General features: G+C 40.8%; 1 protein-coding gene across 1 annotated transcript; it reads right to left on the bottom strand.

Annotated features, from left to right (window-relative positions):
- Window positions 1-15,535: 15,535 nt before the first annotated feature.
- Window positions 15,536-16,674, bottom strand: LOC128260590 (achaete-scute complex protein T3). Its single transcript, XM_052993731.1, has one exon. It carries the CDS (start codon window positions 16,611-16,613, stop codon window positions 15,825-15,827), a length of 789 nt encoding a protein of 262 aa, XP_052849691.1. The 5' UTR covers window positions 16,614-16,674; the 3' UTR covers window positions 15,536-15,824.
- Window positions 16,675-21,483: the final 4,809 nt, after the last annotated feature.

Raw genomic sequence — 21,483 nt, 5'->3', positions numbered from 1 at the left:
ATCAAACTGCCAGTACAGCAGAGGAAACAGAAATCAAGTTGTACATTGGGACCACCAGCAGATTGTCCGAGTGGTTGGCGCAAGTGAAATAATTTGCTGGGCCCACGATCCATCCATCCATCGATCGATTCAGCCCAGATCAACCTACACACGGCAAGAAGAAGCTGATGCAGGAGCAAAAAACAAAATAAAATAAAATAAAAAACCAAGTACAATCCGGTCCTGATCAAACTCTTGTATACTGAAGACTGTATACAGATAAAAAAAATTAGGACTATATAAATTATGCAGTTCAACTAGATATTCACTATGTATTCATCGTTTTCCGCTATTCGAAAACCGTACTAACAAGCAAAAAAATAGCATTAGTGTATGTTAAGAAATCTCTAACTAATATGCTTGAAAATATTAAGTCTGACATCTCTATGACCCAAAATTATATAACATATTTCCAGATAATGTACATCATTTAAATTTTTTTTTTACTGTGTAGACTGTCGATCTCGTAGGACGAGGACTACGTCTTTCGGTGGCTGTCTCCGCTGATCGTTTAATCTAGCGCTAAAGATCAAGCGACCTCGTCGGTCGTCCCACGTTTCCACAGAGTCCAAAGCGAAATGATTGAATTGTGTCTCGCTGTCGATCAGTGCGTGAGTCGTCGAAGATCGCCAGCCATTGATACTGGGCTCTTTTGATTCGATTTCGGAATTGGACTGGCAATGGGAATTGCAGAGCTGTAGACCTGTAGAGTTGCAGAGCTGCAGAACTTCAGAGCAGAATTGGGGTTTGTATGCAAAGCAATGAGCGCGGCAACGGAATCTTTTGCATAATGTTGCCTCGATCGCATGCAAATCGATATATATCAGTGCCTTTGACTTTGAGCCCTGTTTCCGATCGCTGTCGCAGACTTTCACAGTTTTATAACAAATTTGATTGAGCCCCCTGCTTGTTCTGCTTCTGCTTCTGCTTCAGCTTCAGCTTCTGGTTGTGGTTTTCCTTTTAGCCTGCCGTCTGCACCTTGCAAATGGTTATGAATTGATTTTTGATTGCCGTCTTCTCCTACCGCCGCAATATGCATATGAGATTGATATGGGGATTGGATATGGATATGACTATGCGATTGGGACAGAAGAGCCCCGGTCGGCGGTTACCGTTAAATACGGCTGGCCATCTTCCATCTTTCGAGGCCTTTCGAATACATTATGCATTTGCATGGCGGACACTGATCAACTGGCCACTGATCATCTGGGGACTGTAACTGACTGGTAATTAGCACACACGTGTGTGTAAAAAGCGAAACGAACTATGAATGTCCGGTCCAAGATCCAAAGATTGAGTCATCGGCGGCAGCTAGAGGAGTTTTCTGTTTTCGCCATATCTCTGCGGTACCATCGATCATGCGAGATGTCTTTTGTTTGCGAACAGCTTGCCAGGTAGCCAAAATATGTTTTAATGAAGTGCCACTGCCGTCGACTAATGTGCCCTAATGTTTATGCAAAACTCGTGTGTTGCATGTGTGTAGATCACCCATAGATCATCATCAGCGGAGATCATAGTCCTCTGGGGAGTTGCGTATGGCGATTTGCACGTGCTGTTCTCCAGGGAGTTTTGGTCTTTGAGTCTTTGAATCTTTTAGTCTTTCAGGTACATGCGTAGGGTTCCGATCGCGATAGCACAAATCGAGATTCTGTCTCGGGACTTGGCGAATCTAAAAGATCTTTCGATGTCATAAGATGTTTAGAAAAGATTATCTGGCAAGCTTTTCGCATTAACTGATTATGCCTAGGTATCTGCTTGCTTGATCTTCGATGTGATCTTGTGATGGATTTTAGCTAGGCCTTACTTGAATTTCTATAAGCCTTTAGTTAGATATTTTACCATTTGTTTAATTGTAAACAAATTTGGCATTGTAATTTATTGATCTCCCTTTAAGTTATTAATCTAAATCCCACGATCTTTGCACCGATCGAGCTTCTTGCGTCCCACATTTGTTTTTTTTTTTGCAATCTTTGAACTTGTCCCCTATCTGATGGACACTATGGATGCGATAGTTGCACTTCCAGCGACCAGCACAATCGGGACCAGAATCTCCTATCTGCATGACTTATCCCCAAGCTTATTGCCGGCTGATAAACTTGCATGTAGACGTGTCAGAGATATGAATGAATGTCCCGGCTCTCTAGAAGAGGCGGCTTAAATCGATTTCTCATGTTGCCGCACTTGCAAAAAATACAACAAAAATACAAAAAAAAAGGGGGGAAATTGGGTGACAGCAAAGGCGGAGGGAGGGAGGCAGTCGTAAAGAGGCAAACTTTAAGATTAGCCAAGTGTGGCTGTGGTTGATTTCATTATCAATATATGCGAACGGCCATAAGATGATGTAAGATATACCAGACGATAAATAATTGCAACAGATCGATGAGCGCTCCACTTTGGAGAAAGAGAGTCTGTAACTTTTGCGATAAGAGGAGACAGGCAGTGAACGAGCAACTTTATTAGAGCCTCTTAACACGATCCCAGTTGATATTCGATCGATTCGATTCCGGTGCTCCTGCTGCTTGCTGCCAAAAGACATTAACAAACTGGCCAGAAGATCAAGCGATCTGGAGATCAGCAGATCAGCAGACCAACAGATCAGTGCAATTAAAATGTTATCGCTGTTTGTTGTTTACGTTGACGAGCCAATAGAGAGCGAAAGAGAGAGTGCGAAGAGACTTCGAAACACTTCCTGTGATGATGCCCTTTGGAGTAAAAGGGTTACCACGGTTTTAAGAGGCTTTTAAGGAACATTACCGTGGCATCAAGATAAAAATGTTCATGGTTGAACTGTTGTTAAATCAATTTTACTCTATTTTATTTACATATGTGAAAGAATATGGAATAAAAGAAAGTTTTGTGTGTTTTTGGGACATCAAGTTCCAATTTAGTTCTGTATAAAATTACAATGTAATAAATATGTAATTTTGAATTGAGCACACTTATACCGCAGCTCTATAAAATATCATAAATTTACCTTCTTTCCCGGTTGCTTTTTATAGCATAGAGCTAAAAGAAGGAGGATAGCATTAAGAGACTGATCGAGGAGAAACGAGCAATGTAATTGCACAAGAGTATCATCTATTCGTCGATCTGGGATTGGCGCTTGTTGCTTCACGCCTTTGGCCTTTTCGCTGAAAACTTAATTTAATTAATTGCCAAACAAACACATTTCGCATAAAAGCGGCGCGACCTTCCCTTCGAGGCGCAAACTTGAATAATTGGAACTGTGCAAATGCGCCGCTGAGACTTGGGGCATTTAAAACTGATTCGCTTTACGAGCACATTGCACTGTCTTTATGATTGGCAATTAATTAGGCCAAAACGCACGAATGCGAATACATATGGCGGCGGCGGAGATCGAACTGCATCGATTCGTGGTGTTGCCCTGGGTTATTTGTTTTTACAGCTACCGTATATATACGAACGGCCAAATAGCCGGTCTCGATCTGTTTGCTTAATTAATCGCAGCTGTAATAACAATAACAGGGCGCGGTGCGCTCTTGTTTATTGTTTTTTTGTTGCTGTTGTTGTTGTTGTCGAGGTCCCCCGATGTCCGATCTCTCCGGGCATGAAATTAGTTTCTCCTTAAAAGAAGTTGATCTCTAGGGAAGCCCGACGAATACTATAGCGCCTCGTTTCGCCAGCGAATCGATTAATACGCGCAATTGCGTTTCAATGGCAAATGTGGCGCATTCGTTGATTGTTCTCCGATTGTTCAACGGGCTTTGACCATTCGCAATGGCCCATAATAATAATAATAATAATAATAGCATAGAAAAGTAATAATAGGAGGGCAAGGGATCACATAATACGAGTAACTGCACCACGGTCATGCTAATCCTTAACCCCTATTCCTCGGAGAGACGTGTGTGGGCTGCGCCAGCGCGGGATTATTTCTCAACGCATGTGATTTTGGCATCCACAAAAACCCAAAAGAAATAATGGGCATGAGAGGATACCGAAGAAGATCGCTGCTCTTCACAAGAAGAAATGAGTTTTTTATTGTAATATCGTAGCGTTTTTTTTTTTTTTTTTTTTTTGTGTTAGTCCTAAGCCGAGGCCAAACGAACGTGCCAACGAAGGACCACCCTTAAAGGGTCCGGAGAAGACAATTTATTGCCCTAGAATATGGAATCTAGACCGCTGGTACCTGTGAAAGGACCTTCTTTGCTGCTCTGCATCTCGGGCACTTCATTTCAATTTTAATTAGAGCATCATCTACCGCGATCTGCATTTCCACTCTCTCCCATTCCAGTGTTCAAGAGCATTTTTCTTAAGTTTCTTTCCTTAGTTAGTCGTCGGCACCTTTAGATCGTTCCGCGTTTCGATAATAATTAGATGGCAAAATGCCGCCGAACCAAATTGATTGTGAAATAATTTTCGAGTGTTGATTGGTCCACATTTTGGGTTCAGCGAGGTCCCATCGAAAGGTCGTCGGAATAGGAATATATGTTACCTTACGATAATTGGCTGGCCAATTCATATATGAATGGAAAGTTATGAAGGAATGTCTTTGATCTCCATTTGGGCGGTTCAATTAAGAGTTTTGGTTTTCTTTTTTTTGTTGGTGAGGAGAAAATTCTAGTATTTACTGAAGTCGTAGCCGCTCTTAAAATATATTTTGTTTTATTGGTATTTTAAATTACAATTGTCTTCTATATGCTAGCTAAAAATAATGTTTTTGACCGATCTTTTTTATTTTGTATCTTTTCAGGTAACAAGCAAAATAAGTTTTTGTTAGTATAATGATTAATAGAAAGAAATAGAAAGAAAATAGAAAGTTCTGATATATTTTTTTATATAGTAAATGCTTTACAATATCTAGCTTTGATATTTGCAAATTTAAATCATTGATATATATTTTATTTGTTATATAGCCCTGTTGCTGAACTTATTCCCTTAAACAAAGTTGGACAACTTGTGAAACTTCCCTCGGTTTTGGCCACTTTATTGGTTTCATTCCAGCATAAGCTGATGTATGCAAAATATGCCGACACAAATCAAAAATAAAATCGCCAATCGGCGGGGCAACAACTAACGAGCTTAGCGACTTCTTGTTTCTTATTTGTCTTTTATTTTTGTCTGCGCATGCGCGGAAGCTGCCAAAGGCGGCAGGAAAATTAGTTGCAAATTTTTATTGGCGACAGTTGGGATTGAGGTTTTTTTTCAACCTGCAGTGTGTGGGGAATTGAAATCCTTAGAGGTGTGATTTTTGGTCGCAAGACAATGGCTAAACCACTTAAGTGGTCACAGCCCACTGGACAAACAATAACCGCTGATGGGTTTTCCGCTGAAAAGTGTGGTTGAGAAAAAGGATTGTAAAAACCACAAACAACAAAAAAAAATGTCAAAATATTTCGATGGAAAAACGGAAGAGTTGAGGCTAGTTCCGATTCCCAGTATAAGCAGATTTCTCGAACAGGAAGAGAGCATAGAGATCAATTGACATTACCGGGAACTCGAAGATGCCAGATACAAATAGATACCAGCATAAAATTTGCCTGGCATGCGTCGTCGTCTGGCTCGTGTTTTATGTTTATCCTTTTCTACTTTTTTTTTCCTGATGATGACTTGGAGATGCTGGTAGAAGAAGGCCTTGACAAGTCCCAGTCCCAGCAGAGAATCTCTCGGGGTTCCAGGTGGACGCACTGCAAAATCAAGGTTGCAACTACAGAACCGAACTTTGTGCAGCTGGCCAATATGCACTCGTGCCAGTTTCGCTAATTGTGTATAAATATTTGGCCAACAAACAACCGGCCAGGGTGGGTAGGTGGTCACCAAGGCTCAATTAGAAACTGTTTAGCTTTGTGTCCTGCGGGGCTCATCCCAGTATATCCCGAGCCCAGCATGCTAATGGCAGTTAAGAACTCTCGCATATACTCTCGTATATTCCTTGCTCATTTCAAGGTATTTTGAGGTATTTGAGGACCCTGTCGTGTTGGGCGGTCCCAGCAAGGGCATTGTTCTCGTGGACAATGTTTTGACCGCATTGCCAAACCATATATATATATATATAGATGGCTATATCCAGCAAAGACAAAGGGCAAAAATAAAAAAAAAGGACTGGGGTGGTCCCATCTAACTGCAAATGTATACGACACACGTTGTTTTTCTCTGCTGGTCGCGTTTTAGATGCGTGACATCTTATTTGTTTGAGATCTCTATTATATGGTCATCGGGTCTGGGTCCGGGTCCAGGTCCTGTTCTGTTCAGTTCAGTTCAGTTTAGTCCATCTGGTTCGGGCTTTTCCACGCAAGGTAAATCGTATTTCTTGTCATGTTCATTTTCATTTTCATTTTCATTTCAATGCAACTCAATTCGATAGCCTTTCAATTCAATTTACCTCGATTTCGGTGGGCGTTCGTCAATTGTTATTGAGTTCTTATTGTCCGAGCGATTCGAGATAAAGATGCATTTACCAGTGGCACATTTATTGTCCCTGCGCGGCGCATCTGCCGCCGCAAATTGTCTGGTCTGCTATATATGTTAGTATAGAATATATATAGCCTCAAGTCTCTGGGGGACTCTCAACTGACAATTGAGGCGTGATTGCAGTGGCAATGCGCCGTGTGCGGTGCCAAAAAATTCACTTTAACAACCGCAAATTCATGCGGGGAGTGAGTAGAGTAATGTATGATTTCTGGAATTTTCCTGACTACCGAAAATTCACTGTTTTTGTGGTCAGACAACTCTGGGAAACGTGAACATATAACTTACTGTGGGATTTTTACTTTGTAAGATATTTTAGAGAAACAGAAATTGTTTTGTAATATGCTTGTGTTTATTAGCATAAACAAACTGTTCCATTTGCCATTTTCTTGTACCTCTGATAAGGTAAAATAAAGAGTCATTAACAAAGATCTCTCCAACTGATTAGCCCAAGATGAAGGCTAGATAATTTCTGTGCAGAAACTCATTGCCTGGGATTATCCCAAAATTGCGCATCATTCTCCTGCAAATTATTTGGCAGATACCAAAATTAGCCATTGGAGGACTCACTCACTTCTTAGCTACAAATACGAAATACGTGCTGGCCGAGAGGCCTAAACCCATTACGTCAGGCGGGGCATGTCCAGTAGAAGCCGTAGAATTGGGTGTGAAGAGAGTCGCTGGAAGAAAGCTGTTAAGCGCATTCGATGCGCATGTCGCCTGCGGGATCATAATTAATTAGTTTGGAAATGGCAGGACGCCGAGAGAAAGGTGTTGGAAATCTCTGATTACGCTGACTCGCCTAGAAAATTGTTTCGAAATTTTAGATGGGCCCCGTCGGTAATGCGAGACTCCTAGAATTTGACACAAAATTCGGGGTGAGAAACGAATGTAGCTAGCTGTTGGCCGCTTATCAGTAATCATATTTGCCACGCCGCAGGATCGTGAGTGTGCAATTTAAGTCGCAGGAAACAACTCAATTTGCTGTACGCGCATATCCTGTTCACCAGCTCCTTTATTTCACCCCCGCGCCATCAGGATAATTTTGTGGTTTTCCTCGGCGTTTTAACACCATTTCTGTGGCATTTTCTTTTTTTTTTCTTGTTTGGTGGAGAAAATTATGGTCTGATAATTATTTTTGTTAGCACTTCCTTCCGCTTGGCTTGTAATTTCAAGCGTGGCGAAAAAAAGTGGTGGTTGTGGCAAGTGTAATAATCCAGGGGATTCTTTTTTTTTAAAGCATATTTTATCAATTGGTTTTGTAGGAAACTACCAACACAGCAGTGTATTCTGGCATTGAAAAACTAAGTCTAAGGAAACTTAAAAAATGTGGTATTCCCTTTAAAAAAAAACATTTTAATATTTGTCGTTAATAATATTGTATTAGTCAAAAATCCTTCACTTCATTGACTCGCTTTTCCACTTAAGAGATACGAGTTCAAGAGCTCTTTCTGGACTTTCCAAACACCATCAACTACGGACGGAACCACTTGACTGAAATCTCTGCCCCTTTTCCATGTTGCTTGTCCCGTGCCCATGTTATATGCTATAGTGTCTGTCTGTCTGGGATCTATTGGGATATCTAAATTTGTTTGCTCTCTCGGAGGCGATGACAGGCATGAACGCGTGTTGCCTGTCAATTATACGTCACGATATGCACGAATGCTCGAATCGAAACTCTTTCACAACTCTGTAGATACTTTCAGTGGCACGTCAATCAGTTAACAAGTTGTTCGGTTTTCGGGCAGGGGAACTACTGTATTTGCTTCGGTTGAGAGTTGGAGCTCTGTTTTTTAATGAAAAGTTTTCCATTTTCTTTAGTGGCTATATGAGATATGATATCTTGTGACATAGAAAACGAAATATTTAATTTTTCCTTTCTATTTATATCATTACTTAATATAAAGTTTCAAGCATATAACCTCATTATTGAATAATGATTGATTTAAAAGGTGATTTTATTAGTGAATCATTACAATGTTTTGTAATATATATGCTAAGGAAAAGCATTATTTTTAAAATGATTTATATTATATCATAATGTGTACAATAATCTTTATTTATTTATTTATCGTTTGTCTGCGACTATAATTTTTCATGGTATGTTTGTGATCAAATCCTTAAACTTATTTAATTATCATTATGAAATGATAGAATGATAGATATAGAATCTCTGCGTTTTTTCTTCCAAACCAATTTTCGAAATTCCCTACCGAATGTTTAATGATCTTTCGTTAATCAGTCCCTAATATCCCTCTCCGATCGATTTCTTCCCACACTCTTCAATTTGCAGTTGGATCGGCAAGCGTATAAATGATTCGCCATGCTTTGTTAGCTTTCCCATTTGCGATCGGTTCTGGTTCGGCGGGGATCATTTTTTATGCAAAGTGTTTGCTCTTAGCGCCGTCTCGCTGGCTTCCCTCGATTCACGCCTCTTGAAAATTGGTATTGGGATCGGATTGAAGAGCGGATCGAATAGAGTAAAATAGAAGTGGGATGGGCTAGTCGGATCGGATGTGCTCAATGAAAAACCGCCGCAGCACTTGTTCCTCTTCCACGAACTTGCGATGTGCAGCCAACCTCAATTAAGGAAGGACAACCTGCTGCGCTGATGCTCTGAATTGAATGCTCTAAATTGGCGGAAGCACTGGGAAATGGAAATGAAAATGGAAAATGTGGGGTGTGGCCAGTGTTTGACCCAAATGTTTAGGGCATAATTGTTCACGCCTTGGCCGCTTAATAGAAACGCTTTGATCCCGAGCGACTTTCAGATCCGGCTGCAAACCATTAAAAGGGGATACTACCTAAAATCCCTATTCCCCTTAGTTTAAGCCAATCGATATCCTATGCAAAGCGCCGCTAAATGTTGAAGCGTGTGCGCTCGATTCGAAATGAGTACAACCAGGTATAGTGGAATTATATATATCAAGGAAGGAGGGTCTAAAAAAGGACCTGCTGTGCAATGGGCTTGCCGATCACCCGCTGTTAGCCGTAATTGCAGCTACAAGATACGGTATCTGCGAGATATCATTTTGCTGGGCGAAATTAACAAAATTAACAGGAAAAACAAACTTGGCACCGATTGAGAATTGCGATTACCACCTCGAGGGTTTTTTCTTTTCGTCACCAGCATGAATTCGATTAGATAGACCCGCATTATCTAAAAAAACACGTGTCTATTTGGGAAAGTATCTGTCTTTTGGACTGTGTAGTTTCGTAACTCAAGGTGATTACTACTCTTGGGTCGAGAGATGAATAAATATAATAAAACTATAATAAATATATAGTTAGTTTAATCGAACTAAGTGCTACACATTTTAAAAACATTTATTATAGTACATGCTTTGTATCCCTGTAAATTTTTTTCAATCCCTACTTTTGCAACTATTTCAATTTTTATTTTATTTCTGTGGGTTTGGATCTTTGCATGATATATCTTTGCATTCATACATCTTTTCAGCCCTGTACACGTGCATTCTGCTAGGGAATTGCTCTTCTTGGGTGTTAAAACGTAGACGCCCAGTTTTTCGAGTCTTTTTCCCTTTTTTCGGGGCCCTTTTTCTTCGGTTCCTTTCACAATTTTCCCGGTGGGTGTGGCATGCGGTCCATGAAAATTCGGTTGCATAAATGCCAGTAGAATCGAGAGCGGAATTCTGAAAGGAATCGGAATCTTCTATTCACATGGCTTTCGATGCTGTCATCGCCGCATCGAAGACCGCCGACTGGTCCGATCGGTACACGTACACCGAGAAAAAACTATCTAAAAACGGTTTCAAATTAGGATTATAATTCATGATATACGCTTGATTTGATCTTAAATTTTATGTAAAGAAGTAGGACTTATTTTTTTTTTTTTTTTGTATAGGTGGATCCTTTATAAATTAAAACCTTTTTAATATATTAAATAAAATAATTAAAGTGATTTAAAATGTAAAAATTATGAACAATAAAAAGGCATAACCCAGTAATGATCTTCAGAGTATCTTAAGAATTGTGAACAATTTATCTTGGTTTTAGTTTTCTGTTTCTCTAGATTTCCTTTTTAGTTTTTGTGGTTCTTAAATCTTTTTCTTACCGTGTACGGGTTTTATTATCCTTCGAGTTCCGAGTGGAACTTGGTCCGAGTTGCTCTCTTTGCCATCGCTGTTGTATGTTGAATTTTGACTGTGGGCCGTTGCAGCGGGGACAATGGCCAAAACAATGGTGACAATTTCACGTCTTAATGCACCTCAATGTGCATTAAAAATTTGCTGCCTTGGGCGGCGGCGGTTTACGTTTGGAGTTTTCACAATAGTTTTGCAAAGCGCATTGCAGAGATCTTTGGTTTTGGCTTTGCTTTTCTGTTTTTTGATAAATCGATTATCGCATCGTAGGAGGCAGTGGCAAAAACAAAGCGGCGAGCAAAAAAAATAGACAATAATCGGGTCTGATCAAAGGTCGGGGGTCAGAATGGCCAACGTCATCATCTCGATCATTACCCTGTGCTCTGAATGAAAAACGAAGGGAATCTCGATTGTAGATCGTCATCGATCGCCGCAGTCTTGTGGTTGACATTTTTTTCGTTTTGGGTCGGTGACTTTGCTTTGAAGATATAAAATGACACCAGCCAGCCAAGCCGAAAACCTCAATTTTTAACCTCAACCTATAGATTTTGACCCCGCGCTCCAGTTTTTTTTTGTCTTTGTGGTTTCGCTGCCTTTGTGTCTGCTTTGATTTTCGGCTCTGATCTGATTTTCCCGATGCGATTTTTTTAGTAAATCCCGTCTTATTCGGTATTCTGACCATCGTTACCAGGTTCCCAGGACCATGAGTCTTTTAATTTGTAAGAACTGACCAAGAACTCAGAATATAATCAAATAGATTAAGGAATATCCGTTCTTTAAGCCATTGAATAAAATCAAAGAAAGTTTGACGCTTAAATGTTACTTATCTGTTGAATAAGCAATAAAAAGCTACTGTGGATAAAATATAACAATATTAGTTTAAGGCTGAAAAAAGTTAATTTAACCCTTAAAAATGATTCACTTTGTTTAATATTCCAATATTCCAATGTTTCATTATTATGATAGATCCAGAAATATAATATTTTTAATCTAATTGAGAAATATACAATATGCGTGCATATTATACCTAAACCTTCCCTCAATGATGATCATGTTTATGTCCATTAAGTAAAAGTACAGAAATCCGACTTGTGATATTTTCCTCCCACGGATCTTCCTCCTAAATTCTCCCACTTCTTTTTCACTATACTACTATATCCCTCGATATCTGGCTGTGTTTTCGCTGCCGGAGATCGTTAGTCCGTGACATTTGTCGCGCCCTTTTAACAACAAACACGTGTTCGTCCGTCTCCGGTTTTTCACGCCATTTCACTTGTTCGTTTCGCAAATTTCCGCGCGAACCAGGAAACCCCGAAAGTTTCCGAAAATAGGAAGGGAAAACAACAGGTAGAGGATTTTCCACGCCCAGTGGTGGGCAATTCCTAGCGACACCTTCGCATCGGACACGCTAGTTTTCAAATACCCAATGCTAATGTCCGCCAGGACAAGAATGCCATAAAGGTGCTGGAATTTGCTTGTAATGGAGTTCCGAATCTCCCGCATCTTGACCTTTTAAGTGTGGATGTGGATCCTTGAAGGAGATCCGAAGACTCACGCATCAATGAACCATTTTTCTGGGTATACTATATGTGTGTAAAGTGAAACGCGCACTTCTTCTCATCTTTTCTCGGTGATGATGTCGTGAAATCAGCAGCCGAATAAAAGAAGAAATCACTTTTCATTCAAGGACAATGGGCCATAGGATATTCCAGTGAAGTCTTTTCATTGTGGATCCGTCGATAGCGAAGCGCGCATTGTCTATCGTTTTGAATCTGGCTTTTGCTTGCTCTAGAAACGCTCTGACATTGATTGCCTCTGATAGTTTATTGGTACCCGGATAGTCGGCGGGGGAAAAAAGCAGCAGAAAAATAAAGATTCGGACACGTGTGTGCAGCATTGTCTCGTTTGCGCCATTGTTGATTCTGCGGTTAGTTTCTCCAGTTTCTTCAGTTTCCCATCATGTCATGTCAACAATCGAGTCAAAGTCCCCATTTTAACGATCCCGAAATCCCGAGCTCTGAAAAGTCATTTAACTACCGTCAATTCACACAGTGCTAAATGTAGCATGTAGTAATCTAGTGATCGATACAAAACTCGACCAAAAAGTGAAATGAAATGAATCCTCGCATTGATAAAAGAACAAGATTGCGAGGGTGCAACACGGTAGATAGCAGATTTCTAGTGATCCACGCGGGTATCATATCATGCTGTTAGCTAATCACTGGACTGCATGTGGAGCTGACAGGCCAAATGAGATGTTTGCTTACAGGGAAAAAGACGTTTTGCACTGCTAGAACCCGATATTGGTGAGATTAGGTTGTGCATTCCTTAAAAAATAAGTTCCCAAATTGCTTAGCTAAGGCACTTCTCTAAAGAGATCATATCATCTGGGATCTAATGTTGTTATTTCAGAATATAAAACTTTGAATATGTTTTTAAACGCTGTTCATTTTTTTTTTTTTGTATGGATAAATAATCTCCATGGTTTTTGTTATAATACATTATTTTGTTCAGGACCTAAAAATGTAATTTTTAGTTGCATATTAAATGCAAACTTAGGCGCATTTAGCAAAATCTGTAATTTTCAAGTATGGAGTTTTAAGGACAATTATTTTGGTTAAGCACTTAAGATCTCTATTAATTTGTTGATGACTTGCTTCCTCAATTGACTTGCTTCCTTGTTAGTTTAAGCAGTAAATGTTTTGGCAGCAGCATTCGATTCCTACTACCTTCCTGGTATCCAAACACTTGGCCACTTCGTCTGAATCGCTTGGGCAACAACTCAACTGGTGGGTCAGACAGATATTGGATCCTGTGGGCTGGTAGCACTCGATGTCGCCTCATTAACGAGCTACCAGGAAGGAAAGTCAGTGTCCAGAATCATAGAGGCTACCACTACCGCCTGCCACTTGACGCCTGGTTAAGTGCGAAATTTGACAAGAGGACTTGATCAATGGATGGTCCACCGAGTAGAGCACTTCCCAAAAACCAAATTGGAAAAGGGGAAAGGGAACTCCAGGGATCGTATTTTGACACATGGGTCATAAATCTTGGCCAGCGAAGCGATCGCGACGGCGACGCCGTCATAAAGTCACATAACTCAAACTACAATTTATACAAGAACATGAACAAGTACAAGTACAAGTACAAGTAGAATTACAAGTGTCCTTCGAGTCCTTGGTTCCTGCGTTTTAGGTTTAGGTTTCCTTTGAATTGCGACATGATAGAATAACATTTGGCTCGTATTTCCGAAGGGCGCATCTACAAAAATAAATAAACGACCGGAGGCCGAGGACTTTTGTGTCTGGCCGAAGATGCAAAACAAATACGCACTTCCTGCGACAAGGACACTAAAAGAAGTTACTTCCTGAGGCCCCGAAAGTGAATTTATTGCAGCAGTGCTCTGTTCGGTTCAGTTCAGTTCAGTGATCTCTGTCATTTGAGATTGAAACTCAAAGAGAGGGGATCAGCTAGCGAAAATGGATCCTTTTTTGCGAGCACCGAATAGTAGTGAGCTAAGATTGCATAAAAGTCTGGACATACAGCCTATTAAAGGACATTGGCTTAGCCCAGTATTTTGACACCTATTTCGCAATCCCGGATCTCTGGATATGCTAAGCTTCTTTTGATATCCGGTAACAATGGCCCACGCGAGAGTTTCACTCTCCTTCGTCTTCGTCTCGTTTCCTGGTTTTATCCTTAAGCTGACATACAATCACATTTCGCATTGTCCTCGTCCACTACCTACAGATCCTTCGCCTCCTTCCTCTTCCTTCTTTTTATTTATTTATTTTTTTTTTTTTTTGAGGAAAAATATTGGAATTTTCGGCAAGACGATATGCTTCCTGTCTCTAAGACAGACAGGCAGCCCAACTCTCGCTCTCTCTGTTTATCACATCCTCGATCCGTGGCGTTTAATTTCCCTACCCTAGTTGCACGTGTCCAGCGCGCAATTGGCAATTTGCATAATGTGCTGCGGGTCGGTGGGCGTGGCACTTCTTGCCTAGATGACATTCCTGCATATTTGATCATCTTGTTTTGTGGCACACGCCCGAAAGTTTCACCTTCACCTCCTTGGGGTGGGTTTAATATTTTTTGTAACTCGGGGGTTAGCGGAAGTGCATTTCACGGCTCGGCGACGACTCTACTGCGTCCAGCTTGATAAAAAGCTGTATCGCGGGGTGCGCCAGCCACGTGGATCGATCCTACTACGAGTCCTGGATCCTTGGACTAGGACCACTTCATCCTCTCAGGCGTGACTGCCTATTTCCGGGCAATTTACGCGCCATTAACAAAGCCCGGCCAAATTGAAACTCGTTAGGGAACGAAACACGAAAATTTTCGCTGTTGTTTCCGGTCGGGTGTTGAATTCCTTGTGGATTGTTGTCATGGTTTCTATGCTCCTGCCCAATAGTGAGTCATGTCCAGGCTCTAAAATTTACAACATAACTAATTAAAATAAGGAAAATACTAGACACTTGTGCTAAGTCGCTAAAGATCCCTGTAATTGTTGGTAAATAATTTTAAATTTTTAAATTCAAACAAAAATACCCTTAAATAATTACCAGGAGTCCTTGCAAATACTAATCTAAGAAGCCGACTTTGGTTTGGTAGTAATCTACATGATCGTTCCTTTTTTTTGTTTAATTTCACAAAAAAAATTGCATTAAAGATTGTTTTAATTTTTTTTCAGGAATAGTTTTTCGCACGCTTTGTAGAAATCTTTCAAATGTTTAGTTTGAACTGCAAAGAAATGTTCATTTCAAATCAATGCTAACTATTTAATAACGAAGTTTATTTGGTTTTAATAGTAGAAGAACCTTTCATGTGAACCATTGAAATATCCCAACATTTTGAGCTGTAATAACTGTAATAAGAGAAAGTGATCTCAGCTGATCATATGGTTGAAGCTGTAATTGTAAAAGTTTTTCAATAAAAAGATTTGGTTTTCTATTTATGTTTTCATATTGTTTGTATTTTTTTATTTTTAGCCTTAAAACTAGTTAGTTTAGTGTCTTCCATGCTTATAACAAAACTTAGAACTATGAAAAAAATATGTGTTTTATATCATTGTCTTCCATGGTCTTAAACTAGTTCAAAAAAAAATGGGTTTGTAGAATCTGGGACTTGGTTTTTGTTGGTCTTTCCACTCACTAAGGCAACAATTTGAGATATTTACAATTTGTACAAGTTTTTTTTTTCTTTTTTGGTTTTTTGTGTTTTTGTGGGGGTTTTGGTTCTGGTGAGATCCACTCACTGCTCCTGCCACGATGAAATGTAGTCGAGGAGCTCCTCGTCGTCGGGCTGCTCGTCGCTGAAGCTATCGAAGGACTCGAATTTGAGGTCCTGCTCGGGCAGCTCCTGTTTGACATAGCCTCCGGAGATCTCGGAACCGGAATACGAAGGCGTGGGCGAGGCGGAGTGATACGAATGCGCTTGGACCGAGTTCAACTGGGTGGCGCCCAGCAGGAACTGCTGCGGACTGTCCAAACTATCGTTGTAGTCGTTGTAGCTGCTGCCATCGTTGCTGCTCTCATCGGCCGAATTGTAAATGGGACGAGACGTGCCGGTGCCATCGTCCAGCATGTCCTGCAGTCCTCGAATGTACTCGACCGCGATGCGCAGAGTGTCCACCTTGGATAGCTTTTTGCTGGCACCACGTCCACCATTCGACAGCGAATTGATGACGGTCTGTGGCAAGTGCTGGCGGAGATTCACAAATCCATTGTTCACCTGCTTGACACGGTTGCGCTCACGGGCATTTCGCCTCGCCACCGAAGGCAATTGCTCGCCGTATGGCATATTGTTGTAGTTGAACTTCTTTTTCTGCGACGACGACATCATGGGTCCCACATTCGATTGCTGCTGGCCACCCTGCTGCATATTCTGCAGTTGGCTGGTGCCCAATGGCATTTTGGGGGCAATCAGCTGCTGGTGTTGCTGCTGTTGATTGTGATGATGGTGGTGTTGCAGCAACATCATGTTGCCGTTGGTCAGCTGATAGTGCTGCTGCTGGAAGTTGCTGCTGCAGATGCTCGTCATGGTAATCCTTGCGAGAGTTGTCTGGCTTTGCTGTTTGCAGAGATGATGTTGACTGTGTGGAATCAGATTCCGCAATGATAATTCCTGGTCCTGGCTTAGGGCCTTAAATACTCGCAGAGGCAGAGTCGCGGAGGCGAAGTGCGCCGTCGGCAGCGGCAGCGACTTCGGCAGAGGAGCAACAGGGGTTGAATCCTGGCTACCTACCTACCTGCCCTCGAAAAAACCCGAGCCGAGTCCTTTGCACAAGTGATCGTTGTCGCAGTACCAGTGCCCAGGGATCGTAATAATTTTCCCCTCTCTCTCTTTTTTTCTAGGGGTTCGTTTTTATTTTTGTGGTGGGTGCCTAACTCCTACTGTCCCTGTCTACCTACCTATCCCTTTCCCTCTCGCTCTCCCTCTCCCACACACGCACACACCTAGTTGTGTCCTTTGTCTAGAAAATATATTTTTTCTTTTTAAGAAAATCGAGACTTAAATCTCGGATCTGCAAGATCCTTGTCATGGCCAAAAGAAAAAGAAATAAGACTGTGAATGCACTTCCACTTTTGTCGAATGTCGTTTGCATTGAAAGCGAAAAATAAAAGAGAGTAAGAGGAGGAGGGGGGCGCAGGGAGAACTTGATATAAAATGTGATCCATCATGTGAAAGAAGACGAAAACGAAAAGGCGGGGGGCGAAAAAGAAATGAAAAGGCGATAACGTAGCACTTTCACTGTCTCCAACAACTGCGTATCCAATTTTTTTTCCCTCCCCAGTCCTTGAACTTTTTCCCGGGGTCTCTGCTATGCTGTACTCTGTTTAATCTCTTTTCTGGCCTCGCCGCATTTGACACGTGCTGCCGATCAGTCCGATATATATTAACATAAGCTCCAGAACAATAATAATATCGCAAGGCGGCGGCTGCAGCGACAGACAAATCCTACAAGTGTGTGCCATATCATGAATACCAAGGGCGCAAAAATATGGAGGGGCCGAGAATTAAATACTAAAAACAAAACGATCACGAATTCATTGGATATCAGCAGCAGTTTGCGGAATCGAAGTTGAAACTTCTACTTGGTTTTAAGAAAACCCAGGCAAGCGATCTGCGTTTCGGCGCTACACTTGGTAAAAAAAATATAAATATCATATCATATATTATATCATAAGGTAAATTTTCAAATTAAAAATTAAAATAAATAAATTAAATACAAAGCGCAATAATGTCATCCTATAAACTAGTTTTTAGTCTCACTAAAAAAAAAGTTAATTAAAAAAACAAACAAACTTAATGAAAATTAAATTTCTTTGAAATCAGTATACAACATTTTTGTTTCTGCTCTATTCAACTCTACAATGTTCAATCAAAGCAATAAAAATTCATTAATGTAAATAAAATTAACAATTTTGTTCAGAGTGCAAGTGTTGCTGCCCATTAACCGACTTGCTTGTGACTTGTGACTCAGCTTTTTTATTCCAGCCATAACAAGTGAAGTTTCTGCCATTTCCTCCCTCAACATCCCCGTGCAATAAAGCATTCATAAATGTGTAAAAATTTCTGTAAACGAAACAGAAACTGAGGCAAAGTTCTGAAGTTGCGAGTTGCTACTTTGTTGCCCTGGGCAGGCAATACCGTTAGGGAAGGGGAAAATCGGGTAACGAGATTGCGCTCATAAAAGCATAAAACCTTGATTAACCCAAAGGAGTCCGCCGAAAACAGCTGCCCAGAAAGAGATCAGAAAATAGGAGGAGGATTCCACAGATTCCAAAAAAAAGGTAGTTGAAAATCAAAATCGAAAACTAAAACTCAACCGTTTACATTTTAATTGGATTTTAAAAGCTGCCACCGAAAAAATCCATTCTCTAATGCATTTCTAATATCCTGAATGAAAATCGTTTGCGTCATCACCTGTACGCCTCCCCTATTTTGGAAACCCTTTTCCAAAAACCATTCTTTAATTTGCTCCAAACACACCCCCCCAAAAAAATCAAAAGGTAAAAATGTTTTGGTAGCAATTTAATTAGCCGCGGATTCCATACTCCAAAACGCTCGGTGATTAATTAAACCGCATGAGATGAGGAAAGTGTTGATCCTTTTGGTGCCTATTTGGGGGTTGCAAAGGATCGAAAAGGAACAACAGCTGGCCAGGGTTGTCAAGTGCTAATCGAATGATGTACAAAGTGGCGACATCTATACAGTTTTAATCTTCCAATTGGTTGCACTGCAGCGACATCTGTTGCTCGTAGTGTTTCGTTACAGGATTCTGGTAAGAAGATTTGCGAACATCTTATTGGTATAAGGATATAGGGGAGAAAAAGGTGGAGCGATGTTCCAAGAATGGGATCTGTATTGCTTATTTCTTTTATCACAATTATTGTAAGGCGATTGAATTTGCGAGATACATTTTTTTATAAATACCTTTGTATTATCGGTTCATTTCATAAAAACCATTTTGTTACCACCTGAAAATAGTCGATATGTACAGTAGATGTAGTCAAGGTCTTTTCCGTAACCCCATTGATTTATAAAATCCTTCACATTCCCAGAAGAAGTCTGCCAACGGAAGCATCCTTAAAAACCGAAAATCTTATCGACTGTTGGCACAATTAATTATATATTTTATGTGCTCGCTGTTCATTAACACTAATTGGAATTCAAAACACCAGCTACCGAACGAAAAGAAACGCGTGACCTCTGAACTCCGGGAAATCGGAAAGGGATTATAAGTAATACCAAGTCCAATCACGTACGCCCTGGACAAGTGTAAAACGTGATGGACTGGATCGGCGGTGGGTTTTACCGGCGATATCGTAAGCGTGAAATCTGTCAGATTCGAAACCCAGATCTCAATCTATTGTCATCACATTAATTTGCCTTTTTATGGGTGTTCCTTTTTGGCCATATCTCCAGGACGCGATCGAAAAGCGGAAATTGTCACTTTTGCTTGTGAGGTTAATTTTCTTAAGAGACTTCATTTTCGTCTCGATCAGCGTGGCTGAAATGAAAGCGAAGTGAAACCGCTGGCGATGCAGTTAAAGTAAAAGATGAATCCGCGAGATGCTTTTTGACCGAAGTGCCTTTCGCACGATCGCACCTAATAACGGTAATTTACACGCACGCTACTTGCGATAATTGCGACGCCAAATGTGCTGACAGGCACACAGGATACGACTTCTCGATCCTCCGCGGCCCCAAAGGCTAAAAGTCGAGAAAACCAAAACCTTAACCAAAACCGTAGCCAAAGTCAAAGTCGAACCGCGCATCCCGATGAACTGAGTGAGATAACAGCCAGCTAAATCAGCAGCAAAAGCGGCAGAAGCTTCGGTTATTAAAAACGGCAGTCGGAATCGGACCTTCCCAGATGGAAGATGGAGCGGGAGACGTACACTGTGAAAAAAAAAAAGCGGGGCTCAAATCAAACACAAAATCTTAAAATTCTAACGTTGTACACTGGTGTTGGTGTTAATAGCAGCAATCGAACGATCGATACTATCGCTAGTTAAATTTCCCATTCCTAATGGGTTATTATACATACACACTTTATTAATAGAACGATATATTAAGATAATTTCAGGTGAAATAATTCTTACTTTTCGATTTTATAATAGAAACTTTCCGATTGTATCGATTCTTTCCCAACCCTAACTTTGTATAAAAACCAGAAATTCGTAGGCTTCAAAGAGCAATTCATTGCATGGTGAATTAATATGGTTGTTTTTTTTTATCCTAGTGCAACAAGATTTAATCAAAAATAAGTGTTACTATAGATATCAATTATACCTGGTATAATCTGCTTTTTAGGTTTTTTCCAGTGTATTTTGGAATCGTGGCGGTGGCGGCAATGCTTGATTGTTGTGGTAACCGAATATGCCGCACCAAGTGCGAAAAAATGTTGTCGAGGTGTGAAAAATAACTGGCCAAGAGTGCGTACTTGGTGGGTTAAGGGGGTTCAGGGGGTCCCGAAGGGCCTGTGGATGGACAACAGGGTTAAGGTGCTCAGGATGGTGGGGATGTGGAGGATAGGATGTGCTCCTTCGGTTGGGCACGCATCGAAGGTGTTGAAAGCTCTGCGCTTCTAAGAAACGTTTGTCGGTGTTGAGATTTCGGTGGCTTGATAGCCGCTACTATATATGTATGTATGTATGTATGTATATATAAATATATATACATATACGCGTGCACGTAAAGACCCCTTCTCTTCAGATGATATTTGTCGATGGTGTCGAGGTGTTAAAATTACCCCAAAGGTACATAATAATTACCTTAAATTGCAAAAACAGCGAAATAAATTTCCAAACGGTGCGAAAGAGACGGGCTGCCTGCGGGTATACTGAACCTTTGGCGGTCTTTCTGTTTTTGAAGCGTGCCGCAGCGTTGCCAGACTTCTTACTTCAGGGGCTAAAAAGGGTAAAAGAGAAAAAAACACTCAAGAAGGGCATGCAAATGGGGCGTGTGTCATCCATAAAAATTGAATGCTGTCGCCGTAATTAACGGGCGGCTAAAAGGTGCAAAAGAGACGGGACAACCGGCGAGCGAAAGAGATGGGGCGACAAGAGCGCCCAAGAAAAATGACAGTCGAAGCTGCTTGGCCAGCGGCCGATCTATTTAATTAATTGCTAACAAGTTAAAAATGTTTAAATGGTTTATGGCACAGAAAAAGTGCAAAAAAGAAGGTAGGGAGCAGCAACCTTGGTGGTAGCCCTTTGGGGTGTTTTTTTGTTTTTTTTTTTGTCGAACCACCAAGACAAATTGTGATGGCTTTTGTTGTTCTGCTGGCTTTTTGATGCCCCCTTGGTTGTTAACCCGCTGCTGACTTGGGTGTCAAAAAGTGTCGCTGTTTTTTTTGTTTAAGATTTTTTTTGTGGAATTGATTATATAGACTGTTATATAA

This window comes from Drosophila gunungcola, assembly GCF_025200985.1.
Source record: "Drosophila gunungcola strain Sukarami chromosome X unlocalized genomic scaffold, Dgunungcola_SK_2 000034F, whole genome shotgun sequence".
Lineage (NCBI taxonomy): Eukaryota > Metazoa > Arthropoda > Insecta > Diptera > Drosophilidae > Drosophila > Drosophila gunungcola.
Note: the sequence above shows the minus strand (reverse complement) of the source record. Positions and strands in the feature narration are given on the sequence as shown.